Source organism: Trachinotus anak, unplaced genomic scaffold (genome assembly GCF_046630095.1).
Source record: "Trachinotus anak isolate AG129_WGS33_773 ecotype Australia unplaced genomic scaffold, CSIRO_AGI_Tana_v1 ptg000052l, whole genome shotgun sequence".
In the NCBI taxonomy this organism is placed as follows: Eukaryota; Metazoa; Chordata; class Actinopteri; order Carangiformes; family Carangidae; genus Trachinotus; species Trachinotus anak.
In genome coordinates, this window is record NW_027273903.1 from 45,001 (window position 1) to 62,103 (window position 17,103).

General features: G+C 42.5%; 1 protein-coding gene across 6 annotated transcripts in view; it reads left to right on the forward strand.

Moving 5' to 3' along the window:
• psda (pleckstrin and Sec7 domain containing a) overlaps positions 1-17,103 on the forward strand; it is a 47,409-nt gene that overhangs the window by 27,997 nt on the left and 2,309 nt on the right. For 4 of the 6 annotated variants that reach the window (XM_071473447.1, XM_071473449.1, XM_071473448.1 and 1 more), the window contains 12 exons: positions 2,692-2,889; positions 2,966-3,046; positions 3,315-3,427; positions 3,603-3,661; positions 3,895-3,984; positions 10,059-10,102; positions 10,518-10,708; positions 11,006-11,076; positions 11,856-12,013; positions 12,383-12,527; positions 12,645-12,788; positions 13,568-15,105. In XM_071473447.1, coding sequence (XP_071329548.1) covers positions 2,692-2,889; positions 2,966-3,046; positions 3,315-3,427; positions 3,603-3,661; positions 3,895-3,984; positions 10,059-10,102; positions 10,518-10,708; positions 11,006-11,076; positions 11,856-12,013; positions 12,383-12,527; positions 12,645-12,788; positions 13,568-13,891 — 1,618 coding nt within the window. In that variant the 3' untranslated portion in view covers positions 13,892-15,105. Of the gene's footprint in view, positions 904-2,691; positions 2,890-2,965; positions 3,047-3,314; positions 3,428-3,602; positions 3,662-3,894; positions 3,985-10,058; positions 10,103-10,517; positions 10,709-11,005; positions 11,077-11,855; positions 12,014-12,382; positions 12,528-12,644; positions 12,789-13,567; positions 15,106-17,103 lie in introns of those variants that run through there. The other 2 variants (XM_071473451.1, XR_011687377.1) reach the window with 2 other exon arrangements.

Genomic DNA, 17,103 nt, shown 5'->3' on the forward strand with positions numbered 1-17,103 from the left:
GCCTTGATGTGTGTGGTGTGTGTCGGACTGTTTCCTGGCTCAGATTAACTCCGGGAAGCTTCCTGCTGACAAATAGAAGTTTATACTCTTTGTTTTTAGCAGCGGTGAAATGAAGGAGATGTGAAAGTGACGAACCAGCTAAGACACAGCCAGTACTGTAATATTATAATGATATTATATTATACATATATTTTAATACATGTAATATAGTAAACGTATAATAATACAGATCTGGAAGTGAGTTCCACCCGGTTGTGTTGTGAGTATTTGCAGCTCATGTGTTGTCAGACTGATGAAGGTGTTTTCTGAGTGTGTTTGTGTTTCGTCTGTTGTCGTGTGTTTTGTGGAGTCTCAGTGTGTTGAGCTCTCTGGGCCACCGTACCATGAGTAGGTGTGACCAAACGTTTGACTATGTGGTTCATACAGTAAACAACACAGGTACGGCACATTCAATATACACACACATTATACATCAATAATACAGTGCTGTGAAATACAGACCACAGAAATAAAAATAATCCCATGTTTCAGCACATGCAATAATGTAAGATTTGTAAGAAAATGTAAGAGTATATTTTAATACGTTTATCTGGAGGACGACTCACTGTGATGAATAAACCAGACTCTGTGTCAAACCTGTCGTCACCTGAGCCATCATGACCTGAAACACCTGATCGAACCTGATGCACTGAGGGGAAGTTAGAGTTCATGAAGGGAAGTCGGTGCAGTCCACACCGTGGTTCAACCACTTCCCACTTTCTGACTCTCATTCATAACTCTGACCTCATTTCCTCTTCATGGTCCAGTTTTTTTTCTGCGCTGAAGAGTCAGTTACTGAAACAGAGGCTGCGATGAAGAACGGCTGATGGAGAACGGACACGTTTCAACAGCAGCAGCAGATAGGTGCGTTAAATTAAACATAATTCTCCTCAGCGCGGGCGAAGTGAGAGTAAATGAAAGTGTATTGATCCCCGAGGGGACGCCAGTCGATGCAGCAGCAAACTGAGAGAAACACTCCAGTTATAAATAGACTCAGTCTGTGAGGCTGGTAGAGGAAATATAACCAATCCACTGCTTCAACATGTTTACACAGAAACAAATACATGAAAAATATGAAAATATATGCAGTTTCATGATGAAACAGAAGCTGAGCAGCTGTTTTACATGTTATTTGTCTGGATGTGAACATTTGCATTGAGGACAGGTTGAGCTGGTTGTTTATTGGATAAAAAAACATCTGGTATCAGTCTGAATGCAGTGTTTTTTATTTGTTAACATTAATAATAATAATAATAATGATAATAAAACACACAAATCATAAACTTATCAGATATAAAAGAACTGGTTTGTCATATAAAACCTTTGGTTTTAACATCAACAAGAAGAAGGGACGAAAAGAGACGAACGAGTCGGCCGACCTGGTCCCAGGAAGGTCCACTGAAACCCCTCTGTCCCCTTTAGTTTTCAGCTGGGTCTCTGGAACAGGTAAGAGGCCGCTGCTCGAGGATCTCAATGCACGTACCTGTGTGCAGGGAACTAAAGGTCATGAGGAGCCTTAAAGTATTCAGTAAGACCTTCAGATGTCTGGGAGCCGGTGTAAACAGGAACTGGACCTTTGGTTCAGTCATAATGATCCAGACGTGATGAGATGAAGGTGAAGATAGTCTCTGTGTCTTCAGAGTTTCTGAAATATACTATTTCTCAGATGGTAAAAACTTGATTGTGATGCTGCTCAAAACTTGAAAACTACCATCAAACCAGGATGATCTCCCAGGAACCAGGAGGGCTGTGCTGGGTCCAGTGATTTAAACATCACTAAGCTGGACAGACGGGAACATCTGTGTATCATCAGCAGAGCAGCGGACAGAGACACGTCTGTACAGAGGAAATACAGCAGGACAGACCCCTGAGGGCAACCGTACTCAACAGTAGATCATGGAGCAGATACACCCAGGGTCTGAGTGTGGGACAGGATCGATTGTATCAAAGGACTGAGAACGCGCCATCATCAGCCATGACAAGGTGGTTGGTGACCTTGATGTTGTCAGCTGATCTTGATCAGCTGATCATCATTTACAATCACAGTCTGTTACAGTTTGTCCACACAGAGACTGACAGGTCCCCTCACCTGCACACCTGTGCTGCTGCAGGCGTCTGTAAGAGCACAGTGTGTCAGTCAGTGTGTTGTGTTCACTGTCGGTCAGTCAGTGTGGTCTTCACTGTCAGTCAGTCAGTCAGTGCTGTGTTCACTGACAGTCAGTGTGTTGTGTTCACAGTCAGTCAGTCAGTGTGTTGTGTTCACTGTCGGTCAGTCAGTGTGGTCTTCACTGTCAGTCAGTCAGTCAGTGCTGTGTTCACTGACAGTCAGTGTGTTGTGTTCACAGTCAGTCAGTCAGTGTGTTGTGTTCACTGACAGTCAGTGTGTTGCCTGTATTTATTGATGTTTAAACAGTGTGAGTATGGATATTGATTTAATCGGAGCCTGAACAGCTCAGACTGGACGTCAGCAGCTCTGCTGTGGAAACATCACAATAACCAGGGTCTGCAGCAGACTGTAACAGTAACGTAATGTTCTCCTCCACAGAACCAGCTCACTGTGACCTCAGTCTGAAGGAGGAACAGGAACCAAACAGAACAAAACCAGGATCTGAAAGTTCTCACATGATCCGTCTCGTGTGTGTGTGTTGTCAGGGAGCGTCCGGTGAACCGACCCCCGGAGCTGCTGTACCCGCAGGCTGATGTGGCTGAGCGCCTGGCACTCGGCGGCAGCGACGATGCAATGGCCAACGGCACGAAGGCCGACCTGCAGGCCGCCAAACGTCTGGCCAAACGGCTCTACAACCTGGACGGCTTCAGGAAGTCTGACGTCGCCCGACACCTGAGCAAGAAGTCAGTGTCTGTTCTGTCTCCACAGTCCACATGTCCTCTTTAAGTTAACTTACACTTCCTGTCTGTGTGTCTGCAGTAACGAGTTCAGTCAGATGGTGGCAGAGGAATATCTCAGTAACTTTAACTTCATGGGTCTGACCATCGACCAGGCGCTCAGGTCAGTTAATTCAAATCAGCTGATGAAACAGTAAATAGATGAGGAACCTCACAGCTGATCACAGGTGATTGATCAGCTGCAGATCATCAGCAGGTCTGAGTCTGTAACTGCATCAGCACTGTTCAGTCTGAACACACTGTTCAAACTAGTAGAAGAAGAAATGTTCTCTGAGGCTTGTTAGTGTTGCTAACCAGGTTAGTGAGACTTGACTAAGGAGCTGATCCAGGTCAAATATCACTAACGAGGTTAATTAATGAAATTTGTTCAGGACGTTTCTGAGGCAGTTTGCTCTGATGGGAGAAACTCAGGAGAGAGAGAGAGTCCTCGCTCACTTCTCCAGGAGATACAGACAGAGCAACCCTGAGAGTCTGAACACTGAAGGTACCTGTCTGTCTGTCTGTCTGTTTACCTGTCTGTCTGTCTGTCTGTCTGTCTGTCTGTCTGTCTGTTTGTTCACTTGTTGGTCTGCACACCTTTCTGTCTGTCTGTTCTCCTGTCTTTCTGTTTGTTTACCTGTCTCTCTCACCTGTCCCTCTCTCACCTGTCTGTCTTTTAGACAGCGTCCACACTCTCACCTGTGCTGTCATGCTGCTGAACACAGACCTTCATGGAAACGTGAGTCTGATTTCACATTTTATGAATCATTGTTTTACCTGAGGAGGGGGAGGAGTTTACCTGACACTGAGTCAGGGGGACTGTGTTCGGTACTAATTAGCTAATGTTAGCATGCTAACAGTGTAAACTGAGAACACTGGTTGAGACAATTTACCAGACAGTAATAACTAATAATTCTAATCAATAATTAAATAAGTGTGTGCGTGTGTGTGTGTATGTGTGTGTGTGCGCAGAACGTGGGGAAGAGGATGTCCTGCAGTCAGTTCATCTCCAACCTGGAAGGTCTCAACGATGGAAAAGACTTCCCCAAAGATCTGCTGAAGGTACGGCCACACACACACACACACACACACACACACACACACACACACACACACACACACACACACACACACACACACAGGGATCCTTGGCTTGTGATTTTCAGACCAGGAAGAGAAAAGCGACGATGTATGAATTTAAATTCTCATGACCTCAGGCTGAACAAGTGTGTGTGTTTCTGTGTTTCTGTGTGTGTGTGTGTGTGCGTGCGTGCGTGTGTGTGTTTCTGTGTGTGTGTGTGTGCGTGTGTGTGTGTTTCTGTGTGTGTGTGTGTGTGTGTGTGTGTGTGTGTGCGTGCGTGTGCGTGCGTGTGTGTGTGTTTCTGTGTGTGTGTGTGTGTGTGTGTGTGTGTGTGCGCGTGCCTGTGCGTGTGTTTCTGTGTGTGTGTGCGTGTATGTGTGTCTGTGTGTGTGTGTGTGTGTGTGTGTGCGCGCGTGCGTGCGTGTGTGTGTGTGTGTGTTTCTGTGTGTGCGTGTGTTTCTGTATGTGTGTGTGTGTGCGTGCGTGTGCGTGTGTGTCTCAGGCTATCGTTCTCCCACTCTTTTGTTTCCATCTCAGCCTCGGAGCAATCAACATGAATCTATGTCACCTCTTCACCTCCATCATCATTATCATCTCTCTCTCTCTAATGTGTGTGTGTGTGTGGCCTTCAGCTCATCTCTGGTTCGATGGTTGATGGTGGACCAGTGAGTGTGTGGGAGCAGCTCTGACTGTGACTGAGAGGAAGAGAAAACAATGAATGTAGAATATTTATAATTATCTTCAGAGAGGAGTGAACTCCTCACACTGTCAGGGCTTCTTCTTCTTCTTCTTCTTCTTCTTCTTCTTCTTCTTCTTCTTCTTCTGTGTCAGTGACGCCACAGTTTAGGATCAATGTGTCAAATCACATGTAAAATGAATATACACAAGTTTTCCAGTGTTTTAAAGCTCAGTGTTACAGCCTGATCGACAAGTTCATTATGATGACATGTAGTTTATGTTTTATGAAATGCATTACAGTTAATGGAGCCCCATTCACACCCATTATATTTATAACTCAGTCATGATGCAGCACAGACTCAGACACCGTGTGTCAGTGTCCGGTTCTGGCTCTGGACTCCAGGGTGGTGCCAATTCAGTGAATGAAACTGTTCACTGAACACAAACGTTTTCCCGCTTCTCTGGTGGGGTGTGGTCCACTGCACATGCTCATTAGTGTTTCAGCTGCTTTCCCTCTCTGCCCAGCTCATAGACGTCACATTGTAATGTCTAAGACTTCGGGTCACTGGAGCAGCCAATCAGGAGACATATATATGTATATATGTAAGAATATTAAAGTAAAAAATATATATATAATAATAAATATTTATAATATATATTACAGTATATTACATACTTTTTACAATATAAAAGAGTGTAATATACAGAATATTGAAATATAAAAACATATAAAATGCTTAATAATTTATAAATTAAAATAATATAAATATACATGTATGTATGTGTATAAAATTACATAAATATATAAAAACTAAATATTATATATAAATTAAAATGAATATGAAATATAAAACTAAATACTAAAATGTCATAAAATATAAAAAATTTAAATATATAAAAAAATATTAAAACACACCAAACCCACACACATACATTAAATATAACATATTGAAGTGTATAGAATCTATAAAAATATAGAATAGAATGAGTTTGAATAAAAAAAGGTATGACTTAAAATAATATGAAATATTAATGAACAGTAAATATATTATTAGTATATTTTTTAAATAGTAGTAGAAATAGTAGATGTAATATAAAAAAACTTAAATTTATTTCAAACATGTTTTCATTCTCAGTAGAAGAGCGTCCTGAGTTTCACTGTGAAATCTTTGCTTTCAACAGAAGAAATTATTTATACATATAGTAATTATTAATTATGAATTGACTGGTGTGTTAATACGACCAGAGGCTGCGACAGTCCGACGTCGACAAGTCTCTATTTTTCATATTTTGAGCAGACTTTCTGTCTTTTCTCTGCTCATCGTCTCTTGGCTGCATTTACATTCAGCTCTGTGAATCCTCACTGACTGACAGCTCAGTGGAGAGCAGGGGGTGGGCTAAAGCTCCAATCTCCATGCTCTGATTGGATGCTGCAGCTGAGAGAAAATGCGCATTGAGAGAGCGAGGAAATAAAGAGAGAGAGAGAGGAGAGAGGAGGGGAGAGCAAGCAACAGTCCTCAACAGTTCAGACTCTCAGCAGAGAGAAGAGGAAGAGGAGGAGAAATAAAAGAAGAGAAGAAGAAAAAGAGGAGGAGGAGCGAGCTCACCTGACAGAGGGATTCTCCTGCAGGAGTAAGACGAAAGCAAGCAAAGGAAGAGAAGAAGAAGAGTGGGAGTGAAGTTAGAGGACGAAGAGATCAACATCCGAGGACGAGGAGGAAGGAGAGATTCTCTCCTCTCTTTTTGTTCTTGTGCAACAGGAGAAACTCGTCTTTTTCTCCCTTAGCCCATCCCTCTCTTTCATCTTCATCTCCATCCCTCCCTCCATCCCTCCATCAGCAGTCAGGGCTGGAGGAAGCTGACGTCAGTTTTGGGGTGCTCTCTCTCTCTGTCTGCATGTGTGGGTGTGCTCGCTCGCCTCTGCCTCCCTGTTTTTCTTTTCTCGTTCTTTTCTGTTTTTTTTTGTTCTCTGCATATTTTGGACGTGAGAGCGAAGCTGCTGGTGCTGCTGATGCCTCTCCTCCGTCACACAGCTCTATTTGCAGTCTAGGGATTCTCCTCAACCGTCGCAGCCGCCGCCGCCGCACCAGGATGTTCACCAACAAAGCGACTGAGTCCAAAGACGAATGAAGGAGGAGAAGAAGAAGACGATCAGTTTTTTCCACTGAGTTGTTTTTCTGCAGGAGTGTGAGCTGATTATTTTATGCATCACTGCCTCGAAATCATTGATGGATTAGACTGTAACACACACACACACACACACACACACACACACACACAGAGTGAATTTATGTTACTGTGACACTCTCTGACTTGTTTAATGAGACGTGACGAACTGACAGCTGACTCCACTTTGACAACAAAATAAAAATTGAATCCTTCTTAATAATTAACTGAAATATAAAATCTGATAAAACTCATTTGTTTATCAGACATTTGATTTATTCGGTGACGTTAATCAATAATTACTACATTTATTTCCTGATTTTCTTTGTTCTTTACCCTCATGGATTTTTAGTTCATAAAGTGATTAACTGATAAATAGAAGAAAAAACAGTAATTTTAATTATATTTTACTCACAAATCAAAAGTTATGTCTAAATGTACAAATCAAATTTTTCTCCAGATGAAAATTTTCTTCTGAAGGACCTTCAATAACAAGTCATGCAGCTCCTGATCAAGAATGTGTTTATTTATAAATAAGATTTTTTCAACATTAAAAACATCAAATCATTTAGTGAAATATAATTTTTCCTCAAAAAATGTTTTTTTTTCCTAAATTTTTCCAGAACTTGTTTTTGTTACAGATTTTGATTCATTCAGTGTCAGGCAGAAATTGTTCTTATTTTTTACAGAGTTTAATTAAGATGAAAAAATCATATTTGGCCCTAATTGTAACTGTATTTTACACAGCTGCAGAATAATATGTATAAAGTTATAGATAAAGATGAATTAAACAGAATCAGAGAATGTGTCTGAGTAAAGATTTTTTGTTCTCAGCATGAAACAATATTGATCAGTAACAACTGATTAATGTTTGTGAGTAATTTCTACTGGAGATTTCTCTGTTTGACTTATTTACAATGAAATCTTTAAAATATTTTATTGCTGAACCACTGAATGACACGGCGACGCGTCTGGATGTGTCAACAGGGTTTTTCCATCATGCACACAGTCTTTTGAAGAGGATCAGCTCCGATCCTGCAGCAGGTCGAGTCTCGGCCCACGGTGTCCGTCCGCTCTGACCTGTTTGTCGGCAGCGTCTTGTTGTTTTTGCCGTTTTGCCTCCAAGCACCTGAGCGGGCCGCCGGCTGTCAGCCAGCTGGATTCTGAGCTGGATGAAACGCTGCTGTGTTTTTATGCATAATGAATAGAGCTGGATCCATAATGCAGCAGGCTGAGCTCCACCGAGGACACAATCAATCCAGACTCAGTTAGTCTGCTCATAACCAGCCGTCATTAGGCTCCTGCTTCTATTTCAAGCATCCTCATCTCCTCAGCTGGTTCCTCATCTGATGGGTTTCGTGATTTCAATTTACTGAAAACATCACATTTCTGTTTTGGAAAGGCCTTCAAACCTGGATCAAATTCTAAGGTGCAGGTGGTGAAAGTGGTGGTTGGGGGACTGAAGCCTCTTCTGTTTCAGTCCATTCAAAAACATAAGAAAACTTTTTGGAGTTCTTGCAGTTTGGATCAAAGTCTAACTGATCTTCAAAGATTTCCTCTTTCTCTGGATCGTTTCTTCTTCCCATAAAGACTCTAAAGTTCAGTCAAACTCGACTTCAACTCGGATCAAATCCTCCTCTGGACTTATCACAATGATCGGCGTCAACAGCATCCATTCGACGGGCCGCATGCGGTCTCGGTCACTCTGCTCGGTCCGGAGCGGGCGGGACTCAAGGGACACCGACCCGTTCAGGTATCCTAGAACCCCCCGCTCCCGCTCCCTCAAACCACTGGCCTTCCCCGACCTGCTGGGAAAAACCCAGGATGGACAGCAGCACCTGCAGAGCCGCAAGAAGAAGGTAGAACCCAGCAGAACCTGGAAATTCAGATTTTAGATTTAAAAAGTGATGGTATATTTGTGTCCATTTTTATGTCCATTGTACTTCTGGACCGTAAGAGGAGGCTAGAATACCAGATAAAACATGATATGAATACAAAGAGGATACACACCCCAGGTCATGCATACAGTGGTTTGCCTCTCACCGAGCAGACAGATCTTTTCCTGTGGAGGAACTTTGTACATTCTCTCTCTGATGATGATGCTCAGCTGTACCTCCCATTAGAACCTGGAGATGATAACAGCTCAGTTAGGTTTCTCCTCCTCTGCCTCCAGGGTGGACATAACTGACTTCAGTTAAATGAAGGTCATGTTTGGTCCTGTGCTGTGACGTGTCCTGAAACCTGACTCACATGTCTCCACATTATTGTTATTTTGAGAAAAGACATTTTTCATTGGCTTTGGATCAGAATGGAAACTTAGAAATAGGATATTATTTAGAACTATTGCATCAAGGCTTTTTGATAATGGGATGTTTTCAGATATAACTCAGGTCAGATAATTTCACTATTTCCTCACTGGTTAAAACATTTTCGCAGGAAGTGGTGAGTTTCATTTATAGTTAACAGTGATAAAAAAAAACTGCAATGGAGAAGTGACTGCCGTTTTTTCCATCATCCATACGCTCACACAGTGTTTCACATTTAAAAACTGAAATGTTGAATTTTAAACTGCTGGAAGGTTTTTAACGTGAAGCAGGTTGAAGAAGAGCGAGTTTCACTGACAGCAGCTAAACAACGATCGAAAACATGGTGAAGTAAATCATATTAATAACCTTTTCTGGGGTTTATTAATTATTTATTTATGGTGCAATTTGTTTTGTCTAAATTAAGTGAAAGTGCATGAGAAATACTATTCAAACCTTAATTTGTTAATGAAACTATAATCATCACCTTTTTTTATAATAAATTCCCACAAAGAAAAAAAAAAACATAAATTCTAATCGATTCTACTTTGATGTTTTTTTTTGTTAAACTACTGTCAGTCACGCAACACGTTATGCAGATTTTTCACAATAAGAGCTTATGGAAAAGCTTTGATTATGTTGCAAGACTGTTTAGTTTTTATGTCTCATTTCAATAACAAAGTTTATTAAGAATTTCAGACACTGAACTTCTATTCAAACCTTAAATTATTAATGGAGCAAATTTTCACCTGAGTTTCCACCCAAGTTGAAACTTGATTGTCAGTCAAGTGTTTAAAGAAAAGCCAAGGCTCCAAACACACACACACACACACACACACACACACACACACACACACACACAGTGTATCTGACTTTGTGTGTTGTGTTGTGCTGTGTTGTGTCTGCAGACTCTCTACAGCTCCATCAAGAACGAGAAGCTGCAATGGACCATGTAAGTTTCTCTTCCAGTTTGAAGCATCAACTAGTTTCTACTGGTTTAACACAAACATCTGAAATGTGTGTTAAAGCTCTGCCTGCTGCATATTTGTGTGTGTGTGTGTGTCTGCTGCTGCCCTGACTCCCATATTTAAGCCTCTGTTGCCATGGTAACTGTTCCCTGCTTCTTTCCTCTATGTAATTACAGGTCAGCATCCCAACGCCCATGCTTGACTGTGGACACACGCACACACACACACACACACACACACACACACACACACACACACACACACACACAGGCGTCTCGTATGCATTTAGCATCTGTCCTCCCTCGTGTTCAGCCTCGTTATTTTAACCCTTCAGTTCTTCTGTCTGAGGAAGACGAGCTGCTGATCTGTGCTCTCACCTTGTGTCTCTGTCTGCTAAAGTGATGAAGAGGAGTTGAGGAAGTCAATGTCGGAGCTGGCCGATGTCCGAACAGACTCCGCATCCCACACCATGAAACGAATTGGGAGCGGAGGAAACCCGCTGGTGGGCGTCGCCCAGCAGACTGATGGCGAACTCTACAAAAGCGGCTTCCTGGTCCGTAAAGTCCACGCCGACCCGGACGGAAAGAGAAGTACGTGAATGCAGCTTCTCCTCTTCTTCTCTTCTTCATTCAATGTTTGTTGGTTCACAGACTCTAAAGGTTTTGTTGGAAGCTGTTTTACTTCCTGTTGTTTTTGTGACAGTATTTTCAATATCATCAGTATTTTGAAGCAACACAAGACTCACATTAACACCTACGCACAAAACAAACACACACAGACTAATGTCATCAGGCTTCTCCAAACTGGATTCAGGCCTGAGTCTGTCAAAGTCAATGTGAATGTTTCCTTGTGATGTATAATATCCCATGATGCCTTGTGTCTCCCAGCGCCGCGGGGTAAGAGGGGGTGGAAGTCTTTCTACGCCATGCTGAAGGGTCTGGTGCTGTACCTGCAGAAGGTAACGACCTGAACTACATTTCCCAGCAGCCCTCTTGTTTCATACAGCACGACCTGTCTGCAGCCACTTTCAAACAGAGGAGGCGGAATAAAGTTTCCCGCCTTCAGCAGGCTGTAAAAAGGGCTTATTTTTAACTGTGTGTGTCCCAGATCAGAAACACACAAACACACAAACACACATCTGGTCAGACAGAGAGGAAACACACAGCTGATGTTCGACAGCAGCACTGAGGAGTTTAACAGCTGCTCTGATGCTTGAGTGTAGAAGTGAAACTGAGGGACTGATCACGTATTGATCAATTGATTGATTAGTGTCTGATAGTGAAACTGATCATCAGTGTTTTATCACCTCCATGACAAAATACTGGTTTCGTGTTGCAATGAGACACTAACAGGTGAGTCTTAGTGATGATGAAACAATGATGATGAAACAAACCGACTCGTTTTTCTCAAGAGTAAAATGTTGATCAGACTCCAGGAGATTTAACTGAAGAGTCACAGTTGTTCTGTTTCACCTGTTGCTTTGTTTTAATAAATAAACTGACAGTGACTCATTGGTTTGATGATGTGTAAAACCAAAATCTGTTGTCATGGCAACAACATTTGTCATGACTCTGACAATCTGGTCAAATATGAAAAATGTCTCATTTTAAGTCAAAGTTATAATATGAAGATTTGATGGAGTCTGACCAATCACAGGCTGTTGTGATGATGATGAGGTGATGTCACCACCTTAGTGTGTGGATGCTGATGGCACGCTGCTCTGTGATTGACTGACAGGACGAGTACCGTGCAGAGCGAGAGCTGACGGAGGAGGATGTGAAGAACGCTGTGTCCGTCCATCACTCTCTGGCCATGAGAGCAGCCGACTACAGCAAGAGACCCAACGTCTTCTACCTGAGGACAGCCGACTGGAGGGTCTTCCTGTTCCAGGCTCCGTAAGAACACCCTGACCCTGATCCCTGACCCTGACCCCTGACCCCCGCTCTGTTTGGTTGTTTTCAGTGTGTTCATCATCAGTTACACAGACGTGTTTGTCTGAGAAATATGAGACAAAAATATGTATTTATTTTGACAAAAACGAGAAATAAACTATAATTTCAGTCAAACTGATGATAAACAGGAAATGAAACGACAGCTTCGGACTGAAAGAAGCTTCAGACGGCGTTAAAATCTCCGCATTCACCCAAACACAAAACTGTTTCCCTTATCGGTCAGTCATTGATTATACGCATCACTGCGGTTGACCAGGCCACACCTGGATCCAGATGTGTATCTCCCCATGAATCATCACTCTGTTCCTGCAGGAATCCTGAGCAGATGCAGTCTTGGATCACGCGCATCAATGTGGTGGCGGCCATGTTTTCAGCTCCTCCGTTCCCGGCGGCGATCGGCTCTCAGAAGAGGTTCAGTCGTCCTCTGCTGCCGGGGTCCAACACCAAACTGTCCCAGGTAGAGACAGGGCCCCTGAGTCACCTGGACATGTAAACCTGAGGAGCCGTGACTGTGTCACGCTGACCAAGTCGCACTCACACCCACAATCCTTTGCTCTGTCGTCTGTCTCGACAGGAGGAGCAGGTTAAATCCCATGAGAACCGGTTCAGGGCAGTTTCCTCCGAGCTGGCTGACCTCACGGCCTCCACCCCAGACAGAAAGGTCAAAGGTCGTGAGTTGGAGGAGCAGAAACTCCGACAGGAGTACCTGGAGTTTGAGGTGAGGGTATTTACAAAACCAGAGTCAGCAGGTAACTTCAGTGTGAGAGAGGAACACACCTGGTTAATGCAGCTTTGTTTCTGTTGTTTGAGAAGAAGTTTCTCAGACTCTAGTGGCCGTTAGAGGAACTGAAGGTTTTAGCTCTTTGATGTTTCAGCCCAAACAGAGACACAGTAAACCTCACATTCACATCAACCTGTTAATGAAACAAAATAAATTCAGATTAATCAAAAACGGTTTTAGAACAAAGAGTTTTTGAACATTGTGTCCTCACACTGACCAAAGCTGCTGATACTTCACTGCACTGAACATTTGAATTTCTACATTAGAATCTGACTTTGAGTCGTTTCAACACCACAGACTGGTTTTTATTTTTCCCTCTGAGCTCTGAATGTAACAGCTGACAGCCTGCAGCTCCTTCTGCTCGTCTCCATCACAGACTGTCACTGAATCAGTCTGTCGGGTGTCAAACCGGCTGCAGAGACACAGACACCCTGTGTCAGGAACATGTAACTCACTTAAATGAACATGCTGCTGTTTTTCAGCTCAGTAGCTTCAGATCCTGATTCCATCAGGTTTTACACTGATTTCTTTCCTTCTGCACAGAAATCATCCAGCACAGTCTCCTCAGATCTTATCACTGTCACATCATATTAACTGTCTTATATTAAGAGTTTCTTTATTTTTCAGCTTTTTACAGGGAAAGTTTGACACTTGTTCAGATCAACACCACTGTCATGTCATCACTAACCATCTCCCGTCTCTGTCCTCCTGCCCAGAAAACTCGTTACGGTACGTATGCCATGCTACTCAGAGCCAAGATGTCGAACGGGGACGAAGACCTGACGGCCTTCGAGTCTCGGCTGTTTGACGACGGCGGCCTGCAGAGGGCGCACTCCAGCCCAACGCTGCCTCAGGACACCGCCAACAAGGAGAAAACCCGTGGGTCAAAGATGTCAAAAAGCTTAAAGGTCATGTCCTCTTCGTCCTCCTCGACCACCAAGACCAGCAGCAGCACCAGGGAGGAAAGCAAGAAGAAGAATGGGAACAACCAGGGGGCGGAGCTGCAGAAACAAAGCAGCAAACAGGAGGAGGCGCCGTAAGGTGGCGAGAATCAGGTCTATACAAAGTGTGTAGCTGGAGACGGACATGAAGCATCATGGGTAGCAGGCCGACATCCTCCTTTAAACCTTTTCTGTTAAACCTCAGTCACATTCTGATTGGCTGAGGGGACTTTCCTCTAAGGCTATCTGAGACGTTCGAGGTCGGCGGGAGAGGAAACGCTGGTCATGAAAGAGGACGACCAGACTGACGAGTTTCAGCACGAGTCCAAACATTCGAGAAACACAAGTAAGGTTTGAAACTGAACACGTCACTGAGCCGTCACTTCATTTCTCCTCCAAACATCAACCTCAGCAGGTCAAACAGCTGGAGACTTTCACAATAAAAGCTTTATTTCCTGGTCAAGCTTTCATTTCAGGGACTTTCTGGAAAGATTTTTGTTAAATTGATGCAGACACAGCTGAAACATCAGTAAATATTCAGGCTCCAGCAGCAGCGGAGACCTGATCCAGGACTCCCCTGATCCAGGACTCCGCTGATCCAGGACCCTCCTAGATCAGGTTGTTTGTAGGTACTTTTATTTTTCTCTCTCAGAGTGACAAACACTGACCTCCTGCATCGGCATCAGTCTGCTTCTCCTAGCAACCAATAGTGGAGCAGGTTGCCATGCCGACTACATGTGACAGATAGAGTGCGTGGGCCTGTTGCCGCAGCGACAAAGCAAAAGGGGGAAGGTTGGGAGGAACAGGATGGAGGGGTGAGGCTCTGCAGTCAGGACTCCCCCGGCCAAACAGACATACAATACCTCCTTCTCAGCACTTCACAGAGTGTGTGTGTGTGTGTGTGTGTGTGTGTGTGTGTGTGTGTGTGTGTGTGTGTGTCAGCCAGAGAGTATTGTGAGTACAGAGTAGTACTGCGTTGATATGTACTTCCAGGAGTGTAAATACAACCTGAACATGCTGGACGGAGGCTGATCAACGTGTTGCTGCAGTTTGTTTTATTTGTTTAGTTTTTTCACTGAGTTCTGCTGGAAACTTTTGGGTTGTACAGAAGATCATTAGGGACAAAAAACTACGACAACAAACAAAAAAACTAACTCAAACTTTAGCCAGTCTGCAGGTTAGTTGTTCTAATTAGAGTCTATTGAATAACAAGAGACTAGTAAAGACCTGAACATTGTACAAACCAGGAACTGCAAAACACAAACAAAAGAGAAAATTAAGGATAAAAGACACAATAAAAATAAATAAATAAATATTAATATTAATAACAAAAATGAAATAAGAAAAAAACTGTAATTTTCTTATAATTTCCTAATAAATACTAATAAAAAAACCCCATCTTATCTCAGTAAACAATTAAATCATGCAAACCTTTCATATAACCTTTTGTGTGGTAACACTTTATTTTACATGTTGTTAATTTCTAGGTAAATTGTAAAATAATTTAAAAATAATAATACATGTAACTTGGTGCTTATTGTATGGAAAACAGTCACTGTTCACCTGGTACAACTTCAATTAATTCATTAAAACTAATTGCTAGTACAAGGTAGAGAGTCTTTTAGTCAGCTGAACTTAGAAATATCTGAAATTTGTCGTTTGACAAAAATAAAAAAATGAACATATATGGAAAATGAAAAATGAAAATGTCCTTTGTTTTAAACTGAGCAGTTTTTTTAAAGGAAAGTCATATTTAAACTGCTTTAATATGAGATGGTGCTCATACTAATAAATATGAATTTGAATATTTTACCTATACTTAGCATCAACTCCACAGTTGGTTGGATGTTTCTTGGAAATTATTGTGAAATTATTAGGAAATTATGGAAAAAGTGTTACCAAAAAAACAAATGGACAGTCTCAACTTAATGTTTTTAAGTGTCCACAGTTTACGGAAGTTTCAATGTTTCAAAAGAATTGATTTTGTGCCTGAAACACAGAAGAAATTTAACTAAAACAAAGGTAAAAGTATCATTAAACAAAACATCAGATATCAATCTGCAACAGATTAATCTGCTGATTGTATTCGTGACTAATTTCATGTTGTATATAAAAAGTGAAAAATGCTGTTTTACTTAAATTCATTTTAAAATGTTTGTTAGATTTTCAGTCGTTTCTCAGCTCACGAACCTGAACTTGCAGACTGATGAGTTTAAATAATGTTTGTGTTCTCAGCAGTTTTGTCTTTAATGAACTTTCAAATATTTTCTCTCTTTGCTGGAAACTGAATCATGTTTGAATCCGTCCACTTTGTCTTCACATTCGTCCTGATCAACATGTTTCCTCTCAGTTTGTGTAACGAGCAGAAATGATCCTGTCGACGTCAGTCAGTCGGGTGAGAGGAGGAGTGAGAGGAGGGGTGAGAGGAGGGGTGAGAGGAGGAGTGAGAGGAGGGGTGAGAGGAGGAGTGAGAGGAGGGGTGAGAGGAGGGGTGAGAGGAGGAGTGAGAGGAGGGGTGAGAGGAGGAGTGAGAGGAGGGGTGAGAACTGGCCTCAGGTCACTGTGACAGAGGCGTGGGCTTGAAGACTCAGAGACAGCTTGTCCGGTTCAGGCTGTGAGTTTGTTAATGTGAAGAAGTTTTCTCTGGTTGATCTCTTCGATCTCTACAAACTGACGCTCGTTAAAGAAAATCAATCTTTGCCTTTTAAAGACGACTGAAATGAGACGTCTTCAAGAGTCAGCTGACGGTCTTCACTACCAGACACTGAGCTTCAACGTGCAGTTACGTCTCGCTGCCACTTGGGTCCCCGGAGAGTGAAGGTGTGAAACAGCTGCAGCACAGAGTCAGAGCAGAGCCGCTGTTTCCAGCGTCTACAGACAGAAACAGGGAGGCTTCCCTCCGTCCAACACGTCACAGATTAAATACAAACTCTGTCTAGGGCTGGGCGATATGGACCAAAATTCATATCTCGATATTTTTTAGCTGAATGGCGATATACGATATATATCTCGACATTTTTTTCCGTGTAATAACAAAGCAGACAGTCCTAGTTTGAAGCCACATGGGCCAGCCACTTTTAATAACATTCAGCAGCTGCACAGGATTAACATGCACATTAAATGGTGCAGAAAAAAAACAGCATATATTAAATTAAGAAACTTCTTGAATAAAATAAAAAAAACGCGTCTTTCTGTTCCACGTCTGCCACTTTAAATCCAAACCACCTCCAAATTACCGAGCCAGTTGTTTTTCTTTTGCTAACCAGTTCTTCGTCGTCCCCTGCGTCCGTTTTGCTCTTCTCCGTCTCCAT